This window comes from Pundamilia nyererei, unplaced genomic scaffold (assembly GCF_000239375.1).
Source record: "Pundamilia nyererei isolate P.nyererei 1_Seehausen unplaced genomic scaffold, PunNye1.0 scaffold00046, whole genome shotgun sequence".
NCBI classification, from domain to species: domain Eukaryota; kingdom Metazoa; phylum Chordata; class Actinopteri; order Cichliformes; family Cichlidae; genus Pundamilia; species Pundamilia nyererei.
In genome coordinates this window covers 2064637-2073916 of record NW_005187447.1, presented here as the reverse complement: position 1 = coordinate 2073916, position 9280 = coordinate 2064637, and the positions used below count along the sequence as shown (strand labels likewise).

The following is a 9280-nucleotide window of genomic DNA, read 5'->3' as shown; positions in this document are numbered from 1 at the left end:
CTCGTTTTATTATCTGTCATCATTAGCCTTCTCCCCTGATGTCGAGGAGAGAGCACCAGTGATGCTTTTAATTGTTCTGCGCTACAAATGTGCTGGTGTGTGGGCTAAAATTATGAAATTGCACCTCACTCAAAACATTCACTTAAAAAGGTCAAACCTTGGGCTTTATGTTTAACTAAAGCCCTGCACTGAACCGTGGGGGTGAACTCCAGAAAATCCTGCATACATGCCATCAAATGTAAATACAGTATTTATGCACTATTAGCAAGAAAACAGGCACTAGCGTCACAGCCAGGGTGGAGTTCACCACATCGGCTGTGATGTGGTTAAAATGAACAGCTGTGTGTGTGTGTACACCTTGCAATGATGCCTGCTTGTGAATCATGGGCACTAATTTCATATTTCAGTGCAGCTGCCTGTCATCAGCACTCTTATCAAAAATACATACCAGACCGTAATCACGGCGCAGGAGAACTGGATGCCAAAATACCTCAGAGCACATGAGCATAAATGAAAGATGGGAGAAGGAGGAAGGGAGGGGTGTATGACAGGAGGCAAAAGAAAAATGGGACAAAAAAAAAAAGCTAAAATGGATTAAATCACAATGGAGAGCAGCTTCAAATTGAACTTGTCATGTAACTTGTGCACAAATGTGTACCTTTAGTGGCACAGCTGGCACTAAAATGACTGAGATGAAGCGCATACGCTTGCATGAGTTTCTGTAAGGTATGCGTGAATGTGTATGATGTGTGGGAGGGGGTGTATTGATGCAACATCAACAGCCATTAACCCCCTGTGTGGACAAGTTTAGGGGCATGTCTTAACAGGTCACCAGCTGCAACGCAACACAACACAGGCTGGGAGGTTGAACAGCAACGTGTGCATTCAACAGAATAGGAAATAAAATATGATATAAAAATCGTATTTAAGACATAAATAAAAGTAGTGGGTTGAATTTCAAGGATTTCTGGTAACGATGGCTCTTATACATGCGGGGTATTTGTTGTTTATTTAGGGGAAACCTGTCACGATATTTCACCACACAGCTAAAGCTTTGTTTATGTCGTTTTCTTTCCCAAATCTGTGTAATTCATAGTGACATACCTGCAGAGGACAGACAACCTTTCCCCGTTCAAAAACAAAGGGTATTTTATCAGAACACCCAGACAGAGGTCTCACCTGTTGCAAAAGCTTTCCTGCTTGAGGATAGCTTGAACATTCACGTGTAGGCGGGGACGCACGAGGAGAGGAGAGGAGGAGGGGGGATCGCCGACACCCAATCAGATGTGGCCGCTTCTGGAGCGCTATAAAAACTCCGTGGTCTCCTCTGCGCCAGCATTTACTCGCAGCTTCTCCTTCTAAAGACTGTTTTGACTTTTTCCCTCCGGGTTTTTACAAGAAGAAAATAATTGACCACCGAACCACTTTGCGAGGAAAACGGAATTTACTAAACTCACTTTATTTAAAAGCTCGCTTTATACTTGGACTCGAAAATAGTTTCGTCTCTGCTTTGGATTGTTTTTTCGCTTTTTGACTGAGCTGACGGGCAAAAACAATGCGCCTCATCCAGAACATGACAACCATAGCGGAGTATCCAGCTTCTGAATACTCGGCCCCCAACCGGGCCATTAAGATAGCCGTTATAGGAGGCAGCGGTGTGGGGAAGACAGGTAGGAGGAAACTGGAAAAAAAATACGCAAGCATTGTAGGTAACGTATACCCTGGCGTATATGTTTAATGTTGTTTTCTCGCTTCTCCTCAGCACTCGTGGTGAGATTCCTAACAAAACGCTTCATCGGAGACTACGAGAGAAATGCTGGTAAGTTGAATATCTGTATTTTTATGAATGGAAAACGCTAAAATTGAGCTAATTGTTATTTTGTGGGGTACTAAAGGTTTTGTTCCTCCTATGTGCAGGTAATCTCTACTCCAGAGAAGTCCAGGTGGATGGAGAGCAAGTGACCATCCAAGTACAGGACACTCCTGGTGCCGAGGTGAGCAGAAAGGGACATATTATGATCTGTCTGGGCTGACTGGAGGGTAACAGAGTGGACAAAATAACCGTCTGGTTAAAAAATATCTAAGCGTCTTCAGGCACTGCTCCAAAACCGAGCATGTCTGTTTTCCTCCTGAAGTAGAGCCCTTTGTTTTGCCTGTCTAATCTTCCATTTAAGCTAATGGATGTCTGGGGCCAGAGTAAATGATACCCTGATCCACATCCAGACTTCTCAATCACCCACACCTCTCTCTTCTGGAGGAGTAATCCTATAGCTTTTGTCTGCCTCAGCTGGCATTCCAGACATTACAAAAGCTCAGTTTCATAACATGAGGAACATTTAATCTTTCCTGAAATTTGATTGATTTTGTGCATCAGAACAAGAATGCTGGAAATGTTTTTCAGAGGAAGTTGTGTTTTAATCTTTGTCTTTTTCTTTTTTTTTCTTCCCCCCCAGATGACAGATAATGGCATCAGTCTACCTGACCATGTGACCTGCTCCATTCAGTGGGCGGATGCTGTGGTGCTGGTGTACTCTGTGACTGACCGCAGCAGCTTTGATTTGATCGATCAGTTGCACCAGCTGGTTGTTCGCAGCAGCGGTGCCAGTATGCCCCCAGTAATCCTGCTGGCCAATAAGGCAGACCTGTTGCACCTGAGGCGAGTCGACTCCCAGCAAGGTCCCATTCTGGCTGGAAACCTGGGCTGCTCCTTCTATGAAGTATCTGCCAGTGAGGATTACAACCAGGTACATGGAGCTTTCCACAGGCTGTGCTGCCAGCTAGCCAAGCAGCCACCCCCTGCCTCTAGCTCCCCACCCATCTCTGCTAGTGTTGTCACAGAGAAGAGGCGCTCTCTCCTCATCCCCAGACCAAAGTCTCCCAATATGCAGGATCTGAAGAGGCGCTTCAAGCAGGCGCTGTCTGCCAAAGTCCGGACTGTCACCTCAGTGTGAGGAGCGCTACAAGCTGAAAGTGGTTGAGAGTGGCCACAGAAAGTACTAAATGTTGGAAAAGAGGACGGAAGATTCACGCTTCTCCAGTGAAGTCCTGCTCCAGTTCAGCTGGTGTGATATGAACAGTATAGCAGGAGGCAGATGAATCTTTGCAGAGATAAATGGCGTCTTGGTGAGATGGAGTCTGTCCTGTCAGATGACGCAAAGAGCAGCGGTGAAGCAGTTCAGGGGGAGAAAATTTCCCTTTGAGGACAGAAACAGCCGATTGAAGCTGAGGGAACAAAAAACTGAATATAAAAATTGTACATAAAGCCCTCCTGGCAACAACAGCTCTGAAGGACTGCTTATTTTTAGCTGTACTGTGCCTGTTGTGGCTGTTCTTTATTCAGACTGCCACTTCATCAAGGCTATACGCCAGCATTATTATACCAGCCACTTAAGCTGGGTCTCAGTGCAGCTCTCGGTGTGTTCTCTCATATTTGAATATCTGCAGTTTATTTTTTGCAACTTTCAAAAGCATCATTGTGCATGATTGATGAGTGAGGGAAGGGTGGGGGTTGAAGTATCCTTGTGGGGTAGCAGCCACTATGTAGCATGTGTTGGTGATTATCACTGATGCACTTTATTAAAAAGAGTCCAAAGGGCCTATTGTTATTTATTTGTTACAAGTTCTTTTTCATAATAAAAATATTAAGAACTTCCAATAAAATGTCTCTGGAGCGTTATTCATTTTGCATGTGTGCATTTCACTGGGTGTGGAATAAAGTTTACAAACAATAGATTATAGAACTTCTGAGTCACTGATGTCCTTGGGACTGTAACACTAATAAACTGCATTCATACTGGGAGCAGATGACGCACACAGAACAAGGTAGTCTGACCCATGAATACAGCAATTCTTAAAAAGGCTTAGATATCAGACTAGTGATGAAAAGCATGGACACAATGGAAGCATGACTGTACAGCCACTTCACAGATCTTGTGAGCTGTTTAAAATTAAAAGCTCTGTGCAGTCTTTGACCTCCCAAAAAGTATTTTGACTAAAGAATGAAGCTGCTGATGCGACTGCAGCCAAATCCTTATGGGTTTTTTTTTTCTTTTTTTTTTTTCTCCCCCCTCTTTCAGAGCTGACCTTGTTTTCATTAGAGACCTCGAACAACTGCACCGGTCCCAAAGATGAGGTGAAAATTATATTAAAACAGTTTGCCATTAAAACATCCAATTGCATCAGTTTACTGGCAATTCAGAACCTAATCAGGGAATTCTGTTCAAGCCTGCCAGACGAGGATTTGCTGAATTACACCTGTGTTTGACAAAATGAGGGAGATTCGAGAACGGCCCCAGTTGTGGGTGAATTTCTGAGCTTTAGCTGTGATGATTCATGTTGGAGAGAACAGAGAGACGGGAGAGTGGGAGGGATGGAAGGTGGAGGTGAGGTCTAAGTGTGAGCAATTTATCGGCCTTGGCAGGCAGTGTGAAAGGCTTTGTTAATTATCCTGGTCTTATTTGTCACCATATGATGTTTGCGAGGGGATGATGTTAACAGAGAGTGTGTATTCTTCCGGCCACAACAGCATGCTGTCCATTGTTAACACTTCTAATGGGTTCACACACAGAGACCTGCTTTAAACAGCTAACTTGACCTCTTGTGTCCTGTGTATATATGCAAATAAAAGACATCACACATGGGTGTCTGAAAAGTGACTTTATTGCTTTATATTAACATTTGATGGAATTTTACGCCTCACGCTTAGAGGGGTGGCTTTTTACAGAACAGGAATGTTGCTTCATTTGCATGTCGTCTGTTGACACGCCATTTTAATTTCTCATGCCCTCTTCACACCTCAGTGTTTAGATGTTCGAGGTGCATGTGTTCATCCGCGTGTTAACACCTGCGTTTCCGTTTTTACACACCGATATCAGGTACCAGTCTCTGGGTGCCGAAGAGCAGCTCGGGGATGTCTGTCGGTCTTAGTAACCTGGTGGAGAGAACGAGCACCTGGAGTGGGGAACAACACACTCGTCAGAGTCAAAGGATGTCAACATGTGCAAGCCGACACTTATAAATGAAGCACATGTTGAGAAATTCGCAAGGTGGAAATCCAAGAGCTGCGTGAATCAGTTTCTGTTGTAGGTGGGTTATTTTGTTAAGTAGTAGTACTCAGAAGGTTTTGGCTTCTTTTGGGTTTTTTTTGAGGTATCAAACAAATGATGTTTTGGTTGGTGACTCGCAAACCAAAGTTGATCTTTTCATTTTAAAGTCTTTGTAAGGGTGATGTTAAATCAAAGACAGCAGTTATCCATACATTTAGTTTGGAGAATAAATATGACTGGAATAATTCAGTAAGTTCATTCAGACATAGGGAACGAATACAATCCTGCCATAACTTTTACTTTATAAGTACGTTACTGACAAAAAGCTTTATAAAATCATTTTGCAGGTTTTTGTATGTAAGGAATAGAAGCACTGAAAGTTAGGCAATAGCTGAATGAGCACAGGATAGAGTTACAGCGTCGATCCAGAAACGTTATTTATTTATTTGCACGTAAACTTTGGCACAGGTTTGGATGCGAAAGATGGAAATAGAAAATGCAGGAATTATGTCAAGTGCATCCAGTTGCTGTGCAGCACGTGTGAGGCTTTACTTTTGGGTGAATTTGGATGGCTGGCCGCTTGGCTGCCCGTCACATTTTTCAGTTAATAAGAAGCTCAATAAGATTGTAAAATATGCTCAGTAAAATTCAACATCAACACAGTATCACACTGCTTTGTGAGCCTGTGTGTTTTGTGATCTTTAATACTTTGCAGCATATCTGTTAAAAATGCAGTTGATATGAGGTGTGTGTGCGATGACTAAGATGACTGTTGTTGTTGTTGTTGTTGTGGAGAAGCTGTTTTACAGCAGTTGGACCATGAAACACAATCTCCTCCCAGAGGCTGATAAGGTGCAAATACCACTCACATGCTGGAAAACATTGATGCATCATTGATACGTAATCTTGGGTGTCATTGTCGATCTTTAAAGATGATAAGAAATAAACTCGGCCTCCTGGTCTTCTTTTCTTGGGCGTTTCTCATGATAACTGCTTTAACGGAGTTTTCTATGACTGACAGCAGAACAGCTGAATACAGTTAGAGTGTGGCGTCTATGCTCAGACACACATAGAAGTTAGGAATTGATGAAGCAACCCCCATCTGGGAGGATACAGGTGGATGCTAGGATGGTGGAGCAACAGGTTCTCATCCCAACACGTTAAGGGGCATGAGAGCGGGTTTGCATGAATCTATAAATGTGTTAAGGTTAGGTTCAGGGCTGTAATAGAAAGCCGCAAGCGTTTCATAAGGACGTAGAAGGGTACATTTAGCGTTACTATGAGACGCCTAGGGGCACGACAAATCGTTGATATGTTACGCACTGGGAATGATAATGCTCTGGCTGGACGGGTTTAAACAGGAGGTAGTGATGTAGGGCACTGAACCGTCAGAGGGAGAGGTGGGACATTTTGCAGCTTACATAGATTGCCAAATTGGGAGAGCTTATTGTGTATGACCTAAGTTCTGATAAGGCTCATTGTTAAATGAAATCCATTACGGGTGACAACCCCATGAAGCGATTGCCAGTAGTGTGCAATATAAGGCATTTTAAGGTCTGTCTTTTTGCTTACTGCATTAACCCATATCTGCTTTTTGGTCATTTTTACCTTGCGCCTGTCCAAATTCTTGTTTGGTAGTGTAATGGATGTTGGATCAGTGGTTGTTTTCTCTTACGCAGCTCTGGATTCAGATGCAGCTTTCAAAAACGTAACTTTAAAATGACAGAAGTACACAGCTGAACGGCTTTAGCTGAAGTATGCACTCCTACAGTTCTGCAGACCTCTTCTGATGTTGTATAACAGAGAAGCCCTGTTTCTTTGCAGCAGTGTTGACTTAACTCTGCGCCCTTAACTGCCTAGAACAGCAGTGGCTGTATTTCAGAAGAATTACATCCAAGTGCAAAAGCAAAACGTCGCTGTTTGTTTTCAGTGTAAATACTCATGAATGTCTGGTCCAAACACATCACATAAAGTGTGAGCACATCTCTGTGTAAGGGTTAGAGTGCGTGTGGCCCTGCAGGTTATTATATAAGCTGGTCTTTATTCAGTTCTTCTGATTACAGATGGGGGGGCTTTGATCTTTGCCAAGCCTTTCATTGCCTCTGGCCTCTTTCTCGAAGCCTTTTATTAAGACGAGCCTCATGTCCCTCACGTATTTCTTGCACTCCTCTCATCCAGAGGAAATGCATCATCTGCATGTTTTGTGTGTTAGTGTTGATTGCATATGCAATAAGCACTCAAACCACCCAAACACACAGACAGGCAGACAGACTCAACATCTTGTGTATGCAATTAGTGTATTAAAAGGTGTAAAGATCAGATGACATGCTCAACTTTATGCCTGATCAGAGCCACCTGTTTATGTAGGTCAGTACTTAGGTTTGCTCATGCAGTCAGTCTTTGCTTGAAATTCAGCAGATACTACTGAGTATGGAACTTAAGGATTGCTTGATACTGTTAATGTTAAATTTCTAATAATCTTTTATATCACCAGTGGCTTTTGTCACAGGAGAGGGCAACAAAGCTTGGATAGCTATAATATAATATAATATAATATATACTCACTAGCTCCTTTAACAGGCCCACCTGTTCAACTCTATGTTAACACAAATATCTAAACAGTCAATTGCATGGCAGCAACTCAAAGCATTTAGGCAAATAGAGATGGCCAAGATAACCTACTGAAGTTCAAACTAAGCATCACAATGGGGAAGAAAGGTGATTATATGGTTGCTGGTGCCAGACAGGCTGGCCTGAGTATTTCAGAAACTGCTTATCTGCTGCGATTTTCCCATACAACCATCTCTAGGGTTTACAGAGAATTATCTGGCAGGGAGAAAATATCCAGTGAACAAAAGTTCTCTTCATAAAAAAGGCTGGTTGATGCCTAAAGTCAGAGGAAAATAGCCAGAGTGCAGAAGAGGATCTCTAAACGTATGACATGTCGAATGCTGAAGCAGATACGCCACAGCAGCGGAAGAACACGCCGGGTGGCACTTCTGTCAGTTAAAAACATGAAACTAGGATTGTACAGTCAGAATTTTGAATAAACAGCATGAAAGCATGGATCCAATGGTGTAGTGGTGTAGGGGATGTTTTCTTGGTATACTCTGTGCCCCTTAGTGCCAACTGAGAATTATTTAAATCCCGCAGACTATCTTGTTGCTGACCATGTCTATCCCTTTATAGCCACAGTGTATCCATATTCTGATATATTTTGTTAGCTTTTTCAAGTTAAAACATCTCAAACCCGTCCACTAATAAAGTGTCCATTCAGTGTATATTACTATAAACAGTTCAACATAAAGCAAAATATGGAGCTCAGGCATTAGGTTTCTGAATTAAATGAAACTATATTTTTAGTTGTAAGTTTAATCACTTTGTATGGCATCACTTTAAGTGATATGACGGTAAAAGTTATTTCAGTGCTCATTCTTGAGGTTAAAGCATGCAGGTAAAGCTTGCTAGCATGGATCTCAATTCTGCTTTAAAACATGATGTGTTTCATTTAATTTTACCAGTGAAGCCATTTGTAGTTTGAACAAAACATTTCCCCAATTATTGAACTGGACTGGAAGCAGAACTGGGAAAGAGCAACGTCACCTGACAGCGACAGGCCACAGACTCACCTGGGTCCCCGGTCTGTGTGTGGCAACAGTCTCTTTGATGAGACGAAGTTCTGATGGTGTGACTCCACCAACCATGAAGAGGAGGAGCAGAGGGTTGTCGCCAGGATGTGGACGGCTCACCTGGAGTTAAGACGAGACATTTTGACAGGTATTTTTAGGCCACTGGAGTTGTTTATGCTGCTTCTTTCCTTCCTTTAATAAACATATATTTTTGTCCACTGAACACTTTATATCATCTCTTTTCTATATAACACCTCTGCCATCTCTTATGTATTATTGCTGAGTCACCTCTCAGCTGGATTCCTGTGATATCGTGGTGCCACTGATCACAGTGCACCTGCTAACAACACTCGGAGTGAGACGTCTCCTCACACTGGTGTCATGATGGCTAACACGTGGACATGTAAGCTCTACACACACACTTACACAACACACAGACACCTAAATATCCCACATCACCTGTGTCAGGGCGCATCTCACAGACTGATATAAAAAAAATTGTGCTAGCACATTATTAACTGTCATTTAAAATGCTCTTTTAACACCAGGTAATGTCTGGTGCTTATGGTGGTGAGCAATGGCTTTGTACTATTGGTCAGCGGGCAG

General features: G+C 42.7%; 2 protein-coding genes across 2 annotated transcripts in view; one reads left to right on the top strand and one right to left on the bottom strand.

The window, feature by feature from the left end:
- The first annotated feature begins 1325 nt into the window (after positions 1-1325).
- rasl11b (RAS-like, family 11, member B) lies at positions 1326-3637 on the top strand. Its single transcript, XM_005732303.2, has 4 exons — positions 1326-1670; positions 1763-1819; positions 1918-1994; positions 2454-3637. Exons 1-4 carry the CDS (start codon positions 1556-1558, stop codon positions 2949-2951), a joined length of 747 nt encoding a protein of 248 aa, XP_005732360.1. The 5' UTR covers positions 1326-1555; the 3' UTR covers positions 2952-3637.
- Positions 3638-4641: 1004 nt separating this feature from the next.
- Positions 4642-9280, bottom strand: part of scfd2 (sec1 family domain containing 2) — a 99518-nt gene continuing 94879 nt past the window's right edge. The window contains exons 8-9 of the mRNA XM_005732302.1: positions 8675-8794; positions 4642-4950 (exon numbers count right to left, since the gene is read on the bottom strand). Of these exons, the coding sequence (XP_005732359.1) occupies positions 4858-4950; positions 8675-8794 (213 nt within the window). The 3' untranslated portion in view covers positions 4642-4857. The remainder of the gene's footprint in view (positions 4951-8674; positions 8795-9280) is intronic.